At 41.3% G+C, this 22907-nt stretch overlaps 1 protein-coding gene across 1 annotated transcript; it reads right to left on the bottom strand.

Moving 5' to 3' along the window:
- Nucleotides 1–19564: 19564 nt before the first annotated feature.
- Nucleotides 19565–22667, bottom strand: LOC129767764 (RNA polymerase II-associated protein 3). The gene is made up of 6 exons (XM_055768945.1): nt 22418–22667; nt 20760–21731; nt 20291–20698; nt 20080–20235; nt 19817–20009; nt 19565–19755 (listed from the first exon to the last, which is right to left on the bottom strand). Exons 1-6 carry the CDS (start codon nt 22550–22552, stop codon nt 19670–19672), a joined length of 1950 nt encoding a protein of 649 aa, XP_055624920.1. The 5' UTR covers nt 22553–22667; the 3' UTR covers nt 19565–19669.
- Between the last annotated feature and the right edge of the window lie 240 nt (nt 22668–22907).

Genomic DNA, 22907 nt, shown 5'->3' with positions numbered 1-22907 from the left:
ACTTGATTGACATGACATGAGTGATCGATTTACCAAAAGTTGAAACTTTGACTAGAAAAGACGACCATCTCTCTTTTCTCCAAGGAGAACTCAATCCCTAGACTAATTTCCCAGGTTGAAAAAATGTTCAAAGTATCTTGAAAGGTTCCTTGCGAGTCAGATTCTTTTGATCCTACGACAAACACCACTCCATCATCTGCAAGTTGTCTTAGGACGTAATTTCCTGTAAGATAATTGTCAATATTGCTTACGTAAAAGTCTAAAAGCGGGCTTAAACGTGAACACTGGGGGAGGTCCATGTAGGGGACCCGACTCACTGTCGAATCTCCGTGAGAAAAATTGGAATGTTCCTTGCAAAGCAAGTTAAATAACATGTTATTCAATAGAGGAGGCAGACCCTGTGAGTGTAATTTGTCTGACAGGACCTCCGGAACATACTCCAGAAACTAATTCAATAAATTCAACAAGCGATGTTTCGCCATTTCAGAGAGTGTTTCCAACAAGTTGAACTTAATTCCATCCAATACTGGAGCAGAATCGTTACAAGAAAGGAGAGCAAGAGAAAATTCTACCATCGAAAACCCAGAATCAAGATCGCACTTTACTTGTGGTATATCTCGAACAATACTTTACACGGATACGAAATCGGGACAAACCTTCCGTGCAGAATAAAAAAAAATCGATGTGAATGTTCCTCGCTTTCAACCATTAGAAAGCTATTTCGAGCCACTTTCCATATTTTTTCTAGGATGTTTCGCGTGCTGTTTCTCTCGAAATTTCACCAATAAGTAGATTTTTGATGTAGGACTACGTCTTACATTAAGGGTGCCAAATCAGAAAACAGGTCACGTTTTTGTGAAATAAATAAACGTTAATAACTATTTATGCTGCAAACGGATTATATTTCCTAAGATTTGTTTGATATGCTATACATTACAATCCCATAGTCTATGGTTTAAATTGGTGAAAAAAAAAAAAAAAAAAAAAAAAAAAAAAAAAAAAAAAACTCGACGGCGCCAGTGGTTGTATGGTTAGCGTAACAGCCTCACAATCCGATCGGCCTGGGTTCAATCCCAGCTGGCGTCGTTGGGATTTTCTGAGGCGAAAAATCTCTGGTTACGTCTTCCTTCGGAGCGGAAGTAAAAGAAGTTGGCCCGGCTCATGAGTTGTTGAGTCTGATAGGTAGGAACAGGTGGAGTCGCCTCCCTGATGTCGGTGATTGGCACTAAAGTGGCGGAAATAGGCCGACGAAAAATAAGCGAAGATAAAAAAAAAAAAAAAAAAAAAAATTGGTGAAAATTTGAAGCATTCCCATTTCCATTACACATTTGTTCTGTCCATTTGTGTGCTTTCACGAACAGAGCTGTCAATAACGGGCAACTTATGCAGCCGCTAGAATAGAAACAATGAAGGAGGATAGCGAGAAGAGAATATTTGCGAAGTAGACACCAACCTTGCGTAGTAAGTAAGCTGTCACTAACGTATAAGTATTGCATCTCCTCTGAGGAAAATTCTCAGAATGTTTCTGTGCCCGAAACAACAAAGGTCACTTATTCTGCTCGTTTTGTGTTTTATGTTTTCCCTCGAGCTGTGAACGGTAGCGAATATTTTGCCTGAAGTGCATCTGGCATCGATACTTTTAGTTGCCATTCGTAATTGCTCTCGTGCGCATCGGCTCTGTTTTGATTGAACAAACTCCTAGCTTTGTTGACGGTTTTGACCGAGAGTCGAGAAACGATTTTTCATAAACGGTCATTCTCGCGATGTTTCATTTTTGTCGCTGCAACTGTGTGGATTTATTAGACGCTTGTTTGATGCTTGTTGAATGTCGAAGCGCGGAAGATGTCTCTCGTCAAATACTCAGTGCAATGCGTACATTGATATAAAGAAACAAATACCAATTAGTGTGTTGTTCTTGCAAAGGCAAGAAAAAATCGTTGCTTCTCGAAATGATTCTACAAAACCACGCAAGCCATTAAACCTTTTCAGGGCCCCGGAACTTTTCACTAAAGAATTATTTATGAAATTTCGACGTATTCGCAAATAATATCCGAAATGATAAACCATTTTTTTATTTTTATTTATAATGATACTACATCCCATTGAGAGATTAGATCTTCTTCACAATTTTTCGCCAATAATCCCGATCCATGGCTGCAGATCTCCAACTCCCGGCTGCACCGATTCTTGCCAAGTCCTGCTCCACCTGGTCCAACCACCTCGCTCGCTGGGCTCTTCTCCTTCTTGTTCCTACCGGATTCGATGCGAACACCATCTAGGATTTTAGAGTTAGCGCTCAACTTTCGTGTCGAGCAGACGCGTTTTTGTTACCGCTGTCACGAAAGTCGATCTCATACTATTATAAAAGTTAACTTCAGCTGTATTAGTCCACGTGGCAACGACAACCATTGTGTGACTACGCGATGATCCGTCGCGAAAATACATTTCGCATAGATTATGCGACTTTACCAAAAAAACCAGAATACCAAAAAATCCACGAGTTCTGTGGCACGGTGCTAGGTCTGAAGCAAGGAGAAGTAACGCGTATACAATGCAGTCGAACACTGGGTTGCGCATTCGTAAAGGTCGTCAACCTCGAACTAGCGAAAAAAATATGCGAGGACAACGATAACAGGCACGAAGTGAATGTAGATGGGAGAAAGTACCGTCTACGCATTACGATGGAGGATGGAGCGGTCGAGGTAAAGCTGTACGATCTATCCGAGAAAGTCACCGATAAAAAAATCGCTGAATTTCTCAGCAGATACGGAGATGTTATCTCCATACAAACAAGAAACTGCAAGTGCAGAAATCATACGCTGATGCTGCGAAACAGTCTGCCCCAGCAACACGGGCAGCAAAAAAGTTAAATTTTCCGACAATGCCAGCAACGAGATCAAAACAACAGCCGCTGATGCCCCCTCCGGTTTCAAGAAAAATGAGATCAGACCTATCACAACGACACGCATTAACAAGTGCGATTGAGCCATCGGGCAGCGGGTCAATGAACGACAAACAAGTTCAACGACCCCCTGCTAGCGGCGGAGTGGATGACGAAACTGCTAGTGGTAAACCCGATGGCACCAAAGCTGATATTCCGTAGAAAACTGTCAACAGTCGAAGACACAGCTTTTCAAATACAGTAGCATTCCCCGCATCACCAAATGCGACCGCGTCATCGGACAGCGGGCCACTAAAAGACACACAAACTCAGGGACTCCCTGCTAGAAGTGGAGTGGTTCGCAAAACTGCTAGTGGCAAATCTGATGGCAACGAAACCAACACTTCGTCCACTTCTCTCACTACTCGAACACTACGAGTACGACCACCGGGAAAAAAAAAACGGTATGAAGAGAGCGATGACGAGCGAGGAGAACAAGTATAAAAATGAGTCGGTGCGCCACTTATAATATCGCAACATTGAATATCAACACGATTACGAATCCCACAAAGCTAGACGCCCTCCGAACTTTTTGTCGCACGATGGAGCTCGACATCGTTTTCCTACAAGAGGTGGAGAACGAGTACCTGATGATTCCAGGATTTAACGTGGTCTGTAATGTGGATCATGCGAGAAGGGGGACAGCAATAGCGCTGAAAGAGCACATTCAGTTCTCACATGTCGAGAAGAGCCTGGATGGTCGACTCATCGCAATGAGGGTACAGAATACAACGTTATGCAACATTTACGCACCGTCGGGATCAGCTTTGCGAGCCGAAAGAGAGCGTTTCTTCAACGGTACAATAGCTTACTATCTCCGACACAACACCGAGCACGTAATACTAGCCGGAGATTTCAATTGCGTGCTCCGGCAGTGTGACGCAACACATAATAACAGAAGCCCTGCTCTACAGGCAACGATACAGCAATTAGCACTTAACGACGCATGGGTAAAGCTCTACCCCGCTATCTCCGCTCCGACGTACATTACTCATAATGCGACATCCAGGCTCGATCGCATGTACATCAGCAATGGACTCTGTGAGCAACTTAGAAATGCCGCCACCGACGTTTGCTCATTCACAGATCATAAGGCTCTAACGGTGCGAATATGCCTCCCCCTGCTTGGCAATCCACATGGTCGTGGATTCTGGTGTCTTCGACCACGTATACTGACAGATGAAAATATAGAAGAGCTGCAGATTCGATGGCAGTTCTGGACACGACACAGAAGAAATTTCCCCAACTGGTCAACATGGTGGCTGGCATGTGCGAAACAAAAATTAAATCTTTTTTTCGTTGGAAGTCACGAGAATCATACAACAAATTCCACGTAGAACATCAACGTCTGAACGTTCAACTTCGACAAGCATATGACGAGTATTTTCAAAATCCTACCATGCTGACGACAATAAACCATGTGAAAGCGAAAATGCTTACGCTTCAGCGAGAATTCTCGCAGAACTTCATACGAATCAACGAAACCATAGTGGCGGGTGAAAACATCTCTATATATCAGCTAGGTGAAAGACGTCGAAAAAAAACAACGATAACTAAACTGACAACCGAGAGTGGCGACACACTGCAAGGTGCACACCAATGTGAGAACCACTTGTTAGAGTACTTCAGCAGGCTCTACGCAGCAGCAGACAGCAGAGAGGAGAGAAACGACACATTCAGATGCGATAGAAAAATTCCCGAAAACGTTGAAAGAAACACTGCGTTAATGGCAGAAATATCCACCACAGAGATACTCCGTGCCATCCAAACATCTGCGGAGAAGAAATCGCCAGGTACCGATGGATTACAAAAAGAGTTCTACCAGAGAGCGTTCCACGTAATACATAGAGAACTGAACCTAATAATCAACGAAGCTATGACATCCGAACTTCCTTCCGAGTTCATAAGTGGTACCATTGTTCTCGTAAAAAAAAGAAACGAAGTCATCACCCCAAGAGCGTACCGACCGATAACACTACTAAATGTGGATTTTAAAATCCTCGGTCGTGTTTTGAAAAATCGTCTAGAAAATGTGCTGCGAATCCATGGGCTACCGTGCGAAGCGCAGAAGAGCTGCAACCCGGGACACTCAATATTTGAAGCCACTCTCGCGATAAAAGACCGAATAGCAGAACTCATTGCGAGAAAGAGGAGAGGAAAATTGATTTCTTATGACTTAGATCACGCATTCGACCGTGTTTCGCATTTATTTCTCCACCGTACGATGATATCGCTCGGTATAAATCGGCGCTTCGTCGAACTTCTACAACGTATTTCCGAACGAACTACCTCTCGTTTGTTGATAAACGGGAATCTCTCAACAGAGTTCTCCATCGAGAGATCAGTGAGACAGGGAGACCCGATGTCAATGATGTTATTTGTACTCTATCTTCATCCATTCCTCACACAACTCAAGCGCATATGTGACAACGACTTATGTGTTGCGTATGCTGATGATATCAGCGTAATCGCGACAAGCATAAACAAAATCGAGCGTATCAATGAACTCTTCAGCCAGTTCGAATTGGTTGGTGGTGCAAAACTCAACAGAAATAAAACAACAGCGATTGACGTTGGAGTGATAGATGGAAATAGTCTGGAAGTGCCATGGCTTCATACAGATACGAACATAAAAATTCTGGGTATATTATTCGCTAACTCAATGCGGGCCATGATAAAATTGAACTGGGATGCGGTTGTAGTGCGAATAACACGAAATATCTGGATGCACTCGTTTAGGACACTCACACTCACACAAAAACTTTCATCTCCTCAATAAGGTGGTATCTGGCATCAAATATCATATCGAACAATAGCCACATAGCGAAAATAACGTCAGCTATGGGGTTATTTCTGTGGAGAGGCCTACCAGCACGTGTACCGATACTCCAATTAGCGCGTAGCAAGCAAGAAGGTGGATTGAATCTGCAGCTTCCAGCGATTAAATGCAAAGCGTTACTCATTAACCGACATCTCCGAGAGATTGAGTCAATGCCGTTTCACAATTCTACTTACACACAATCAAATCTGTACTCTGCAGAGCTACCTTGTATTAGAGAAGTAATACGACATGTACCCCTGCTCCCACTTCCCATCCAACAGAATCCGTCCAGTGATCTTATCCATCGTGTTTTCATTGAGAATATCGAACCGCCTAGAGTGGAACGAAAGCACCCAGCAACAAATTGGCCACGTGTGTGGAGAAACATATCATCGACACGGTTATCTTCAAGCCAAAGAAGTCTGATCTACATCTTCGTGAACGAAAAAGTGGAACACCGTAGGCTGATGAACATCATGCAGCGTGCGGACGGAGCAAATTGTCTTTACTGTAATACAGCGGTAGAGACGATTATTCATAGGTATAGCGAGTGCCCGCGTGTGACAAATGCATGGAGTTTTGTTCAAAATAAACTAACAGCGATACTCGGCGGCTGGCAGAGACCATCCTTTGAGAAATTGATGCAGCCAACACTGAACAACATCGAACTCACGACAAGAACAAAGTTTCTAAAAACAGTATGCAATTACATAGAGTTTGTAAATAGTAACAACAACGTTGATGTGAACGCGTTGAATTTTATGTTAAATATGAATGAATAACATAAATTTGAGAATGAAGCAATACTTGTAAAAATATTTATGAAATAAACAAAACATTGACATTAAAAGAAGAAAAAAATCTTTGCAGGGCTGCTGTCCGGCAATCTTGCAACATGCCCTGCCCATCGCACTCGTCCAGCCTTGGCGACTTTCTGAATGCTGGGTTCGCCGTAGAGTTGCGCCAGTTCGTGGTTCATTCTCCTTCTCCATACTCCGCTTTCCTGTACACCACCGTATATTGTTCTGAGCACTCGGCGTTCGAAATCTCCAAGCGCTTGTGAGTCCTCTTCAAGCATCGTCCATGCTTCGTGCCCATAGAGAACAACCGGTCGAATTAGGGATTGGTACATGGTACACTTCGTACGGGGTCGGAGTTTGTTGGACCTCAAGGATTTGCGGAGCCCATAGTAGGCACGACTCCCATTGACAATGCGTCTTCGAATTTCACGGCTGTTGTTGTTGTCAGTTGTTATCAACGAGCCAAGGTAGACAAATTCCTGTACCACCTCGAGCTCGTCGCCGTCGATCACAACACTACTACCAAGAAGAACTCTGTTACGATCCAAAAACTTGTTTCAATAGCCTTAAAATTGCTTTCAAAACAAACTATTGAAATCACCAATCGGTATACAAGCGAGCGCCGCTCGTGAACCCACTCAGTTATAATTGAACTGCGATTGGAGCATGTTGTCGCTGTTGTGGTGAAGCTAACTTCGTTTATCATGAAAGCGCTGATGAACGGTGTCACCAAGAGTCTGTGCACCTTAGGCCAGAAGGGAATCCATCAGGAGGAGAGTGATGCCATGGTTCCGCTTGAAACATCGGAGCAGCCACCACACACTCATACACGCGCGGAACCCTCGTTGCTGAAAAATAATCTACCAGTTCCCCTGGGAATTGAAAAATACATTCTTGCGAATTTTTCAATCAAGTGCGATCAACGTAAGACCACGTTTTTCGGCAATTTATGAAAGGTGCAATGAATCTTAAGGAATTCCCGCTCTACGCGCACTGGCAAACGATGTTTACTCAACAATTTCTCAAACGAGAAATGGGTGTTGTGAGAAAGGATTAGCGAACGCAAAAACGACAAACGGGAGAAAGAGATGTTTGGAGGTTGAAGGAAATTGGCAGAAAACATCTTCATTTTATCTTTCGAATAATTTGATTCATACCACTTCGTTTTGCCAGAAAGAGATTATTAATGCTCAAAGGAGGAATCGAGTCCTCCGAGGAAATTACCCAGCGCAAATTAGAGTCAACTATCGATTGCGGCATTCGTACACAAATAATTTCATAATGCAGGTTCATCAAAGTGATTTCTTCGATATGGGGAAATATTCACTACATTATGTCATGTATTTCATATGCTTCACTATCAAATCCATATCCATGGCACCTATCGGTATCGAATTATCATCGACACCACGATTTTCGCTAGATGCTCCTTTCAGTTCGGCCTATAAAAAACTTTTCTGAACTCTAATCCATCAAATTTGGAGCCCTGAAAAGGGCCGTTGATTATATGCTAAGCAAATATAGCACACTCTCCTCGGATACGATGGGCCAGCTGGATGTCCTTGGGCATGATGTGACGCGTTTTGCATGGATAGCACACAAATTGGTATCTTCGAATAGGCCTCTGCAGCGTCATAACCGCGGAACTTTGGAAGCGCAAGTCGGTTTTGAAGTCCTGAGCAATTCCACGAAGCAAATGCTGCAAAGGTAGCTTGCGGATCAGCAATTCGGTCGACTTCTGATAGTGACGAATTTCACGCAAAATTCCCGGTCGATAGCGATGTGGCTTCTTCACTCTTCTTGCGGCTGGTGCGCTTATCCGAGCTGCTTTCGTGGTGCCTTACCACCGAAATACTAACGAGCTGTCTGCTTGGTCCCGATGAAACGAGTCCTCACGGTGCGAGAGTAGAGTAAGAAATGAACGCAAGCAAAGGAAGCGTCATATTATAAACCATAACTGTAAAGAATGTAAACCCCACCCTCTTTATTATGTTCGTAGCTTAGCCTGAGAGAGAAACGAATAACATCGAAGTAAGTATACAGTAATGTATTTGAATCCGGACACTTTGCGTTACATTTAATATCATACCGCAGCCACAACATTTTGTGCATGTTGAATTAATGCGATTGATTAGTAACTATCAAGTAACAATCAGTAACTATATTAGGTTAGGTTAGGTTTTGAATTAAAGAGACTTTAAACTCTGAGGGTTCATTCATCTCTAACTATATTAGTAACCATTAATCGCATAAATTCAACATGAAAAAAATGTTATGGCTGTGGTATGACATTGAATGTAATGCAAAGTGTCCGGATTAAAAAGCGCCCGGATTCAAATTTTATATTCTATACAGTTATGGTTTATAATATGACCGTTCCTTTGCTTTCGTTCATTTTATACTATACTCTCGCACCATGAGGACTCGTTTCATCGGGACCAAGCAGACAGCTCGTAAATCTACCGGTGGTAAAGCAGCTCGGAAAAGCGCATCAGCCGCAGGAAGTGTGAAGAAGCCACATCGATACCGACCGGGAACCATCTCTTTGCGTGAAATTCGTCGCTATCAGAAGTCGACCGAATTGCTGATCCGCAAGCTACCTTTGCAGCGTTTGGTTCTTGGAATTGCCCAGCACTTCAAACCGACTGGCGCTTCCAAAGTTCCGCGGTTATGGCACTGCAGGAGGCCTAATCGAAGATACCAATTTGTGTGCTATCCACGCAGAACGCGTCACATCATGCCCAAGGACATTAAGCTGGCCCGTCGAATCCGAGGAGAGCGTGCTATTACCTTGACATATAACCAACGGCCCTTTTCAGGAACACCAGATTTGATGGATTAGAGTTCAGAAATGTTTTTTGCAGGCCAAACTGAAAGGAGTATTTTCGCTTGGATGCCATTCAGCATCGAGAAAATTCCGGAAAGATCTAATCGCTGCTGAAAAATAATCTGCCAGTTCCCTGGGAATTGAAAAATACATTCATGCGAAAGAGTTTATTTTAATGTTTTCTAACCATATAACACAGCGACCAAATATTTTCCAATCAAGTGCTATTAACAGGTGGTTATCGAGATAGCATTAACCACTGGTGGGCTTCGAGTATCGAGGAAAATCTGGAAAGAACTAATCGTTGCTGAAAAATAATCTGCCAGTTTCGTGGGGATTGAAAAATACATTCATGCGAAAGAGTTTATTTTAATGTTTTCTAACCATAAACACAGCGACCAAACATTTTTCAATCAAGTGCTATTAACAGGTGGTTATCGAGTTAGCATTAACCACTGGTGGGCTTCGAGTATCGAGGAAAATCTGGAAAAATCTAATTGTTGCTGAAAAATAATCTGCCATAATCTGCCTGTAAATTGAAAAATACATTCACGTGAAAAAGTTTATTTTCATTCGCTATCCAACTCTTGACGAGTAAAGTTCAGTGTCGTTATTGTGCGTTGCCACTTTTACTATTGTGCGATTGGTATAGTGTACGAGTGAAGGTCATTGCTGTCCGCTTTCGAATTGACCTTTTGTGAAGTGGAACAAAGGAAGCAGCGCTCTTAATATTATTGTTCAACTCATATGTTCATTGCTTAATATTATCATCATAATTTTTTGTTTGTTTGTTTTGTTATTTTTTTTTTTTTTGAGATTATTGTTAAAATCAATAATAGATTAGAAATAAGACAAAAATTTTTGTAAAATGGAGAATAGTGGAGAATCTCCAGAGATCTGGAGATCTCCGATAATGAATCCCATTCAAGATCTGGGAAAAAAAATAAACGAGTCCCTCAAAAAGAAGATAATTCTTCTGGGGACGAATCTGCTCATCCTTCCAAGCCCCCCTCTAAGAAAATAGTAAGCCTCCCTTCTGAACCCACTGTTACTTCCACTCCCCCTCTCCCATCATCGATTTCGCTTCCCCCTTCTGATGTTTCCGATCCAACCCAATCCTCGTCCTCGTTCTCGTCCTCGTCTTCTCCCTCTGTTGTCTCCGCTCCACGTGTCAGAGTTTATCCAGAAGATGCACCTGGAACTGGCCCGTGGGTTGTTTTCCTCCGGTCAAAACCAAAAGGAAAAAGCCTTAACGTGATTCAGATCATGAAAGATCTGACCAGATACACTTCTGTATCTGAAATTCGCAGGGTTAGACCGAACAAATTGCGGGTTGTCGTGAATGAACGGAAACACGCAAACGAGATTGTTGCTGACCAACACTTCACTCTCGAATATAGAACATTTATACCCTCCCATAACGTAGAAATTGAGGGGGTGATAACTGAAACGGGTCTGACGAGCGAACAAATAAAAAAAGAAGGAAAAGGCAAGTTCAAGAAGCTTCCCTCAATGGAAGTAAAGATCTTAGACTGTCGCCAACTCGGGAAACTCTCCCATGATGGGGACCAAACTAAATTTACGCCGTCAGACTCGTTTCGAGTCACCTTTGCTGGTGCCGCCCTCCCTGACTACGTTATGGTGGACAAATTGAGACTACCTGTGCGACTCTTCGTGCCAAAGCCCATGACTTGCAACAAATGCAAGTCAGTTGGTCACACTTCAGATTATTGTGCCAACAAGGAGCGCTGTGCCACTTGCGGAGAGCAACATGAGGGGAAATCCTGCAGTGCGACTGAGCATAAGTGTCCATATTGCGGAGGATCCCCACACGCGCTCTCAGCTTGTGAAACTTACAAGAGTCGCTGGGAGAAACAGAAGCGCTCTTTAAAGGAACGCTCGAAGCGCACTTTTGCGGAAATTTTAAAGGGCGCTTCTCCACTGGCCCAACAACAACAACCAATCTCAAACACAATACTTTTTCCTCGTTGCCAGTTGATGAAATGGAAGCGGACACAGCTAGCGGTGTGCCCCCCGTTTATTTTCAAAGGGAATCCCCGGCGCAAGAATGTGACCACTCCCAAAGTTCAAGAACAAGTCCCCCCGGTGATACCCCCTGTTAGCTTGCCTAAAAAATCGAGTGCAGCGGACAAGCAAAATCAGGTTCCTCCTGACTTCCGTGGGAATAGTTCACCTTCGAACGACCCAGCACTCGAGGGGACATCAAAAACCCCAACTGTCCCTGTTTTTCCGTCCAGCTCAACTTCCCAATCGGGATTTATAAAGTTGTCTGACCTTTTGGATCAAATCTTCAAGTGTTTTAATGTTTCCGACTCCATCAGAACCCTTGTCATCTCAATGCTTCCAGTATTAAAGACAATTTTACAGCAATTGATGCAAACATGACCCCTCCTTGCAATGATTATCTCTCTTGATGTCTAATTTAGATAGAGAGGTCGGAGATATCACTGTTTTTCAGTGGAATTGTCGTAGTCTTATCCCTAAATTGGATACATTCAAATTTTTAATTCATAACTTCAATTGTGATGTTTTTGCTCTGTCCGAAACTTGGCTTTCTTCGCGAGATGATATCTCTTTCCACGATTTTAATATTATACGCTTGGACCGTGATGATAGATACGGCGGGGTTCTTTTGGGGATCAATAAGTGCCACTCATTTTTTCGAATTGACCTTCCACCTATTGGAGGGATCGAAGCTGTTGCTTGTCATGCAAACATCAGAGGCAAAGACCTCTGTATTGTCAGCTTGTATTGGCCTCCGAGAGCTGCGGTTAGCCGCAAACAACTTGATGACATGTGCTCACTCCTTCCTGAGCCACGATTGATCTTGGGAGACTTCAACTCTCATGGAACTGCCTGGGGGGAACAGTACGACGACAATCGTTCATTGTTGATATATGATCTTTGTAACAACTTCAATATGACCGTTTTGAACAATGGGGAAACAACACGTGTGCCTAAACCTCCTGCTAACCCAAGTGCTCTTGACCTCTCGCTTTGCTCGAATTCACTATCGTTAGATTGCAAGTGGAATGTAATCCAGGACCCCAACGGTAGTGATCAGTTGCCAATCAAAATTTCCATCACCATTTGGTCGAATTCTTCTGAATCTATAAACATGGCATATGACCTCACAAGACACATTGACTGGAAAAAATATGCGGACGCGATTACTCTAGCCATCAATTCCAGAGATGGTTTACCTCCATTGGAGGAGTATAGCTTCCTTTCTCGTTTGATCAATGACAGCGCGGTTCGCGCTCAAACGAAACCCATCCCAGGTTCCACTATTCGTCGAAGGCCTCCCAATCTATGGTGGGATAGCATATGTTCCAAGCTTTATGTAGAAAAATCGAATGCATTTAAAGTTTTTCGGAAACGTGGAACCCCTGAAAATTTTCAGACGTATTTGGACCTTGAAAATCAATTTAAAAACTTGATCAAAGGGAAAAAACGTGCTTATTGGCGAAATTTCGTGGGAGGTTTGTCACGAGAAACGTCAATGAAAAAATTATGGAAAGTAGCTCGAAACATGAGAAATCGCTCTTCAACGAATGAAAGCATAATATTGTTCCAGATGATTGGAGACAAGTACGAGTTATAGCTATTCAAAAACCCGGAAAACCCGCGTCCGACTTCAATTCATACCGCCCAATAGCAATGCTGTCTTGTATACGGAAATTGTTGGAGAAAATGATCTTGTTTCGCCTTGATCGATGGGTTGAAACGAATGGCCTACTCTCAGATACACAATATGGGTTCCGCAGGGGCAAGGGGACGAATGATTGTCTTGCGTTGCTTTCTTCAGAAATTCAAATGGCTTACGCCGAAAAAAAACAAATGGCTTCAGTATTCTTGGACATAAAGGGGGCCTTTGATTCTGTTTCAATAGAGGTTTTGTCAGACAAATTACACTCTCGGGGTCTGCCGCCTCTATTGAATAATATGTTATATAACTTGCTTTGTGAGAAACATTTGAACTTTTCTCACGGAGATTCGGCAGTAAGTCGGGTCTCTTACATGGGCCTCCCCCAGGGCTCATGTTTAAGCCCCCTTTTGTACAACTTCTATGTAAGCGACATCGACAATTGCCTTACACAAAATTGCAGCCTAAGACAACTTGCAGATGATGGAGTGGTGTCTGTCGTAGGATCAAACGAATCCGACCTGCAAGGACCCTTACAAGATACTTTGAACAATTTTTCAACCTGGGCCATTGGGCTAGGGATCGAATTCTCCACGGAGAAAACAGAGATGGTGGTTTTTTCTAGGAAGCATAGACCAGCAAAACCAAAGCTTCAACTTTTGGGTAAACCGATCACTCATGCTATGTCATTCAAGTATCTTGGGGTCTGGTTCGACTCCAAATGTACTTGGGGGGCCCATATTAGGTATCTGAGTAAAAAATGTCAACAAAGAATAAACTTTCTCCGTACAATTACCGGCACCTGGTGGGGAGCCCATCCCGAAGATCTTATTATGTTGTATCGAACAACTATTCTCTCAGTGATGGAGTATGGCAGTTTCTGTTTTCAATCAGCTGCCAAAACACACCTCATTAAACTCGAGCGAATTCAGTATCTTTGTCTCCGTATTGCGTTGGGATGTATGTCCTCAACGCATAGCATGAGTCTCCAGGTTTTGGCAGGCGTACTCCCACTAAAAGATCGCTTCAATTTATTATCTCTTCGGTTCCTCATCCGGTGTAAGGTTATGAATCCATTGGTGATCGGAAATTTTGAGCAATTGATCGAGCTAAATTTTCATGCTGGATTCATGAGTTCATATCATGAATTCACCTCTATGCAGGTTGTTCCTTCTTCGTATATTCCCAACCGTGTTTGTTTTCCTGACTACATCAATTCCTCTGTACATTTCGATCTGTTCATGAAGGAAAAAATCCATGAAAATCCAGATTATCTTAGATTGGGGTTCGTTCCTACAATCTTCAATGCAAAGTATGGGCGTATCAATTGTGATAATATATACTTTACTGATGGGACCTCTATGAATGAGTCCACAGGATTTGGAGTGTTCAACGTATTTTTTAGCACCTCACACAGTCTTCAGAATCCTTGCTCGGTATATATTGCTGAATTGGCAGCGATATACTGGGCGCTGGACAGGGTCGCCTCACGACCTGTTGAACACTATTACATTGTAACGGATAGTCTTAGCTCTGTCGAAGCTATCCGTTCAGTGAGGCCGGAAAAGCACTCGCCGTACTTCCTTGAGAGAATACGAGAAATTTTGAGTGCTTTATCCAGACGCTGTTATGTCATTACCTTTGTCTGGGTCCCTTCACATTGCTCAATTCCGGGTAATGAGAGGGCTGACTCATTGGCAAAGGTAGGTGCAATTGAAGGCGATATTTATCAGCGTCAAATCGCCTTCAATGAATTTTATTCTTTAGTTCGCAAAAATACCATCGCTAACTGGCAACGCAAGTGGAATGAAGATTAATTGGGCCGGTGGTTTCACTCGATTATCCCTAAGGTTAGCCTCAAACCGTGGTTCAAAAGTCTAGACTTGAGTCGGGACTTTATCCGCACCTTCTCCCGACTCATGTCCAATCACTGTTCGTTAGATGCACTACTCTTTCGTTTCAATCTTGCCAGCAGCAATCTCTGCGTTTGTGGCCAAGGTTATCACGACATCGAGCACACTGTTTGGTCGTGCGAGGTGTATCTGGTCGCCAGATCGAATTTAGAAAACTCCCTTCGGGCCCGAGGAAGACAGCCCAATGTGCCGGTGAGAGATGTGTTGGCTCGGTTAGACCTTGATTACATGTCCCATATATATGTTTTCCTTAAAGCTATAGATCTTCGTGTGTGATTGTCCCTACATCCTTATACCCTCCTTTCCTTCCTTTGCGGGTAATTCGTCCCCTTGCTATAAATAGTAGAATAAGTTGAAATGTAAATAAACTATAGATATACGAATAGATTTAAGAATTGAGTGCTCATCAACATTGTTACAATTTCCTTATATCCCATCCTTCTCCTAAAAATATGTCACCCTTCTAAACTCGAGTACACCGCGAGTAATCGGTTTTCCACCTTACTAACCATAGATGTAAGAAAATTGTTTCTATATATATATAGTTTTAAAAATATATTTAAGAATTCGGCTCCTTTAAACTTAAGTAAGTAAGTTTAATTAGCTGGAAAGTTTCTGAACATTATTTTCCCCATCAGTAGGATATTTTCGTATCCAATATTGTATGCGCACGCAACGGAAAATGTTTCGCATCGCGAAAATTATATACTTTCCAATCGATTATTGCTCAGTCGCCGAAAGTTTCAAACTCAGAGAGTTCATTCCCCTCTAGTTTTCCTTCCAAATCTTATCTTCTTTGTTGACGTGGGACTACGTCTAACCGGAATATATGGAGGGTAAAATGAAAACCTAAACACAGAACATGCAGGAAAAAATGAAAGATTTCGAATGCTTATAGCTCGAACATTTCGTACTGGATAGGAGAGATGTTTGCATCACTTGATAGGGAATATTTCTACGCATCTATCGCAACTAACAAAATGTTGTTTTTCATTAGATAAACAATTGAATATCTGTAAAATATTAGGCGTTATCTAAACGCCCTAACTGCATCGTTTTGATTGGCCCGATTTACGGTTTCCCTAACACAGACTTTAAAACCAAGCAGCGAAATCGGCATTGCAAGCACACGAAAGAGCCTAGAGGCGAGTGAACTGAAAAGTTTAAACCCTCTTAAAGCCAAAAAGAAGAAAAAGAACACACGAAAGTAGGAGGAGCTTTTGTTCCCACCGAAATGTGTTCCCTAATAGAGATTTCTAAACCAAGGTGCCTGGAGAAATCGGTATTTCAAATTCATGCAAGTCGGGTATATTTTTGTTCCGACTGGAATGTGTTTCCCTAACACAGACTTCAAATCCATGAAGCGTGGGGAAATCGGCATTGCGAATTCATACAAATCGGGGGTATTTTTGTTCCGATTGAAATGTGTTTCCCTAACACAGACTTCAAAACCGAGGTTTCTGGGGAAATCGGCTCTGCAAATAAATGCAAACTGCGAGTACTTTTGTCCTCGCTTGCCTTTGTGCAGAGTGAAATATGTCTGTCCTAACATGATCTTCTAAACTTAGGAACCTGGGAAAATCGTGCAGCCACTAGAAGCGAATGAACTTCCCAGTTTCAAGCAAATTCGAGATTCGAGAAGTATGTACACTTTTGGGATGTAAACTTCAGAGGAAAATGTAAAATAAAATAATCGTTTGATAATTTCTTTTTTGTCTTTATTGGAAAGATTTTCAGCCTTTGGCTGGTTCATCAAACGTTTGATAATTCTTCCGTACATATATTTTGTTCTAGTCATCATACCAAACGTAAAAGGTCCGTCATTAAATTTACTTGTAACGAAGAACAATCAATCACAATAAATGAATTGACTTTACACGGCATTTGTTCATTTTTTTCACTCACAGAGCAAATATATTGAACTCAATTGAATTTGGAAACTGTTTCATTCAATCAAGAATTTAATCAATATAAACGAATGATTGCTAAGCTAAGGTAGTTCCACGTGAACCTTGCGGTTATATCATAGATATAACCCACTAATTTTTTTAAGAGGCTTTAAACTTTGCAGTTCATTCGCCTCTACCTTCCAAATTGCCATCGTAAATCACGCCTTCTCTCGATTCAATCACGCACAAAAAGCATACTTAAGCGATATTCTGGTGGTGAAACCCATTCATTTTTCGTGAGGACATCGACAAGACAACATCGTTACTGAACGAGTTGAACGAGCTGGACGAACTGGATGGTGAAGGATCAAGGGATTCATTACCTGGCCTGACCTAACCTGAAACGCATTCAGTGTGTTTGGGACTGTAACGGAGCACAGAAAAGCCGATCCATCAGAAAGAGAAGAGAAGAGGACCGAGAGAATATCACCATCGAAAATGGGTTCCGCTTGAGACAACGGAGCAACCACCACACACACATACACGCGCGCAACTCTTTACGTTTGCTGGTTATCGAGAAGAATCCAGAAAGAAGTGATCGTTGTCGCAAAATAATCTGCCAGTTCCCCTTGGAATTGAAAATTACATTCAAGCAAAAAAGTTTATTTTACCGTTTTCTATCCATATAATACTGCGACCAAATACAATTGGTTTTGTGATTTTTCAATCAAGTACAATTAACAGGTGGTTATCGAGTTAGCATTAACCACTGGTGGTGGACTTCGAGCAGAATCCGGAAAGATATCGCTGCCGCTAAATAATCTGCCAGTTCCCCTTGGCATTGAAATAACATGCAAGCGAAAGAGTTTATTTTAATGTTATCTAACCATATAACACTGTGATTAAATACATTTGGTTCTGTGATTTTTCAATCAAGTGAATTAGCAGGAAAGATTCTGAAGATTATTCTTCCCCATCAGTAGGATATTTTCGTATCCAATATTGGATGCATAAAACCTTGGACCTCCAACGTAACGCTCTCGTTTTCGAAGTCCCCTATATATTCATTTATTTATTCATTCAGAATGGATTCAGATTCAACTTCAAACAAATGATCACTAAATCAACGATAGTCCTACGTCACCATTGCGGTTATACCATAGATATCACCCACTTCCTTCCGTTTGAAAATTGGTGATGGTTCCACGTTTCCGAAAAGCTTTGAAATCATTCGATTTATCCCAAGTTTATTGATTCAGAAGAATTCAACCCATTGGTAATAGAAATCGAGATAGGCAAGTGATCACCACCGTTGGGATCCTGGATTACATTCCACATTCAATCTAACGATAGTGAGTTCGAATAAAGCGAGAGGTCAAGAGCACTTGGGTTAGCAGCAAGTATGGAAAAGTTCATTCGCTCATTTCTCCACACCTAATTATAAATCATTCTTGTATCTGCTTGGAATAATCATGACGAAGAGAATGCAGCAAGCAATCGTGAGATTGCACGATGAATCATTTTACACTCTCCGACCATCTTCATTCGGGACTGAGAGTGAACATAACAAAACAAAGAGTGGAAAACAACATTCAATGCATGAATACTTTTTTGGCAGATCGCACGGGAAATATATGTGCGATATTCGAGAGTGAAGGCTGATTTAGACGATGCCAGTCAGCGCTCTAGTTGAAGTATCCAGTGAACAGATAACAGACACTCTGTTCAAGTTACTTGTACCAGTATCGAACAAGTAATTGGCCTCTAACATGAACAGAGTGTCTGTTCTCTATTCACTGGATACTTCAACTAGAAAGCTGACTGGCATCGTCTAAATCAGCCTTGAGCATCTTATCAGCAACAATCTCGTTTGTGTGCTTGCGGCTAGTCCACTAGACAACTTGCAATTTGTTCAGTCTAACTCGACGAATTTCAGATGCGGAAGTATATCTGTCCAGATCTGAGTCACGTTAAGGTCTTTTCCATTTGGGTTTGGACGGAAGAAAACAACTCACGGGCCAATTCCAGGTGCATTTTTTAATAGACCCTGACACAGAGAGCGGAGGCAACAGAGGGGGAAGCCAAGGACGAGGTTGATGATGAGTCGGGAATATCAGAAGGGGGGAATCGGAATTGATGGGGAGAGGGGGAGTGAGAGTATTTGAGGGTCGAGGGGGGAGGCTTGCATTTTTTTTGAGGGGGCTTGGTAAGATGAGCAGATTCGTCCCCAGAAGAAATATCTTCCGTAGCAGGGACGCGTTTGTTTTTTAGTCACTTTTTTGTATGGGTTTCAGTATTGAAATTCGTCATATCTGGAGATCCTCCACTATCTTCCATTATACTAAAACTTCTGTCTTATTGTCTACTCTTATAAATATATCGATTTGATATGTACCTCATTGTCCGGCTGACCGTGTGATAGGCAGAAGAGAAGGTGCATCGGCCAACAATACGATTAAACGGTATACCTATCCAATACCTCTATTGTTCTTGTATTGTTGTGAGAAACCCGGCGATAATACGGTGATGTGAGAAACGGTGTCGATAATACGACGATAAAAGAAAAGGTCACAGCATGCGCTGTGTCTTTTGCCTCCCGCTGGTTGTGGCACTAACCCTTTACTTCTCCACAGTTCGGATTCCAAGATAAAATTGAATAGTGATGTTTTTGGCATTCGGAATTTTCCAAAATAAATTTCACAATGATTGCACAGTATCTTTATAATATAATTTGCATCGTTCAGCTCCACGAAAAAATTAAATGAATGCATGTTATTCTATTCAAAAGTAAGTAACTTACATACGTAGAGATTAAACCGCAAATCTCCTCCGAATTTCTCCTACATACTCCTTGTTCTCGCCCAGCGTATCCAGGAGATCGAAGAGCTTCCCAAGAACTAGAAGTGAAATGTATGTCAGAATAAATTGACCTTCGGTCAAATACAATGTTCTACTCACTATTTCTTTCTTCTTGGGTTAGCATTAATATGAGAAGGCCTGCTTCAGAATTTTTCGTTATTTCATCCAGAATCCACAGCGGAGAATAATTGTCTCTAGCACAGTTTCTTTCAAGTACTCGTAGGATTTCCGAAAGCATTTCACATGATAGATTTGCTCCCAGAAGCTTATGTAGTTGAGCATTTTGCAGTCTCTATAGAGATATTTGAAAAAGGAAATAAACATGTCTGTATAAAAGATAGATTATCCCAACTCAGAAATACCTTTAGGTAAGTGAACTTTACATCTTCTGATTTGATGTTTAACCAGGTATGATAGAATTTCACACTAGTTGACGGTATGGAAGTAAGTGAATCTTCGATGTCGTTATGACCACTGGTTTTTATTTCGCTTGGTATTTCAGCAGCGTGGAACGTACACTAGAATGATTGTGTATGTATCATTGAATGATAAATCAGAGATTTAGTTATTTACGTTTTCTTGGTTTAACTTTTCCTTCACTTGCTTCACTTCGGATTGGTTTGGCATTGTAAGGGTATCCTCAAAAATATTTTCCTCCAAAGCGGGAACACGAGTATAAGCTTCAACAGTGTCAGCATTTTTTTCAGTCATTGAAACTTCCGAAGCAATAGCAGGAGGCGATGGAGGAGCGAATAACTTCATTAATTTGTTCGACATCAATGAGGATGATGGGAAAAGATTTTCAAGTTGATTCTCTTCTTTCGGCTCAATCGTTCGTTCTCCAGTGTTATTATTGAACATTTTATCGATAACTGAATCCGGGATGGCCTCGTAATTGGATGCTATGACGTAACCTGAAGGGTCTGCTTTTGGATCATCAACAGATGTAACTTCCGAGATCGTAACCCGTTTCAAAGGTTTCTGAAAACATTAAGAATTATTCCAAACTGCATATGATAACTGCTTGCATATTGTGTTATACCTTTGAACGTAAATGTGGTGGTTTTTGAATGAAACTGATACCTGTCGCATTTTTCCGCAATTCACTCCAGTTACAGGGCTTCAGCCTTTGTGTCCGCTCCAATAAACGATTAAGCCGTTCTAGATCTTTGCTGGCAGTTAATCGCTGTTTTTCATTTCCAACCAATTCAAGGAATTTTTTGCAATCTTCAATTGCATCGGAATATTCTCCACGTATCTCATGCACACGCATCCGCTGGTAATAGGGACGAAAGTATTCCCTATTTGTTTCTATTGCTTTATTACAATCTTCGAAGCAACTTTCATAATTTTTCAAGTGAAAATGACACAAACTGCGGTTGTGATAATAAATCGCTTCATTTCCAAAACAAGATATTGCCATCGTAAAAGATTCAATGGCCTTCTCGTAATCTTTGTCACTCAAATGTCTATTGCCTTGTTCTTTGTGTGTATCAGCTTTATGCTTCAATCGTTTTCCAATCCTGTCTATGTCGTTTTTAATTTTACTAATTTCCTTCGCATCATTAGAAAGTGTTAATATTTTTTGGCAGTCTGAAAATGCCATTTCGTTGTCTCCCAAATATTCAAAAGCCTTCATTCTACGATAATAAGAACCAGTACATGTCGGGTCCAACTTTATGGCAGCATTGCAATCCGAAATGCAATCTCCATATCTTTCCAAAGCAAAGTAACAATTTGCCCGATTTATATGATAATTAGGATCCTCACTATTCAAATCAATTGCCTTCGTGTACATATCAATTGCATTCAAATATTTCTCTTTGTGTAATTCAGGATTTTCACATTCCTTTGTTCGTCCACAAAAATTATTGCCGGATTCATAGTAATATTTTGCCTCTTGCAGTTTATTATTCAAATCGTCTTCATTTTGGGTGTTTTCGCTCTTCAGTTGATCATTTATGAATTTGTGCATTTCATCCAGTTGGCTCCTAACAGGAGGCGATAACTCGTCCTGGAAAATGTGTAAATAAATAATAAATAAATATAAAGATTTATAAAAAAACAACGGATATTAGCTAAATACATGTGATTCAATCACGTTCGATCGAACTGAAAAATTATCATGAATCATCGTCTCGGTTTTATCCTTAGCAGTTTAGTTGTTTATATATGTTGTGAATATAATGCCGAGCTTGCTATTTCATCTCAGCCGGAACATGAGATGGTTTGCTGAGCACAAAAAAAGCAACGTAAATATAGAGCTGTTAAAACGAATCCAGTAATCGTTATTGAAGATAATTTTCGATCGCCTTTTCATTATGTCCTACCGACAGGACTGTACCAAACACAAACGTTGTGCCACAATCAAACCAGCAAAACTTTTTCATTTTTCAGCGACATCCCAGTATTGTTTACAAATTTAATTTAATAATATGATGAGCATCGGTTTTAACAGATAGATAACTGTAGCCATACAATCGTCATAAGTTCATCTTAGAACTAACATAGACCAAGCTGGCTACCTGCCCAGACATTCCAAGCTTCTGCATTAATCTTGCGATGAAAATATAACAATTTTAAATCTGTAAAAAAACTAACATACATTCAAATATCACAAGCTAAACTTCCACAAATCTAGTCATAAAACTAGGTATTTCTGCAATTGTTAAAAAAAGTCGATTATTCCAGTAATATAACCTTAATTTTCTGCTGGCGTTTTTCAGTCTCTTTCTGCTTCATCTCCTGCTCCCATTCGTAGAGATCCTTCAGCGATTGTTGCAGTTGTTCACACTTCGTCTTCACTTCTAATTGGTTCATAATTGCTTTCGACATGGTATTTCACAAAATTGGTTTGATTTTATTTCGTATCTTGCCACGGAAAATTCACGAATTGGTAGCTTCACTGTTTTGATGAGGACAGACTGCAAAATGACAGTAATATAAACAGATGTTGATCGGTGCGGTAGTGAGGGTTAGATATCTATGTGAACGCGCTCCACAGCTCTCCCGGGTTACCAGCAGGGTTGCCATAATAAAATCTGTGTACTTGGTAGCAAAAAATCTTTTTATCTGTATTTTGCTTCAGAAAATCTGTATCAAAATCTGTATCAACCCTTTGCGGTCGTTTGTCTACCTTCAGCCCCCACAACAAATAAGTATATTTAAATTATAATTTATGCAACAACGT

Source organism: Toxorhynchites rutilus, chromosome 2, assembly GCF_029784135.1.
Source record: "Toxorhynchites rutilus septentrionalis strain SRP chromosome 2, ASM2978413v1, whole genome shotgun sequence".
NCBI classification, from domain to species: Eukaryota; Metazoa; Arthropoda; class Insecta; order Diptera; family Culicidae; genus Toxorhynchites; species Toxorhynchites rutilus.
Note: the sequence above shows the minus strand (reverse complement) of the source record. Positions and strands in the feature narration are given on the sequence as shown.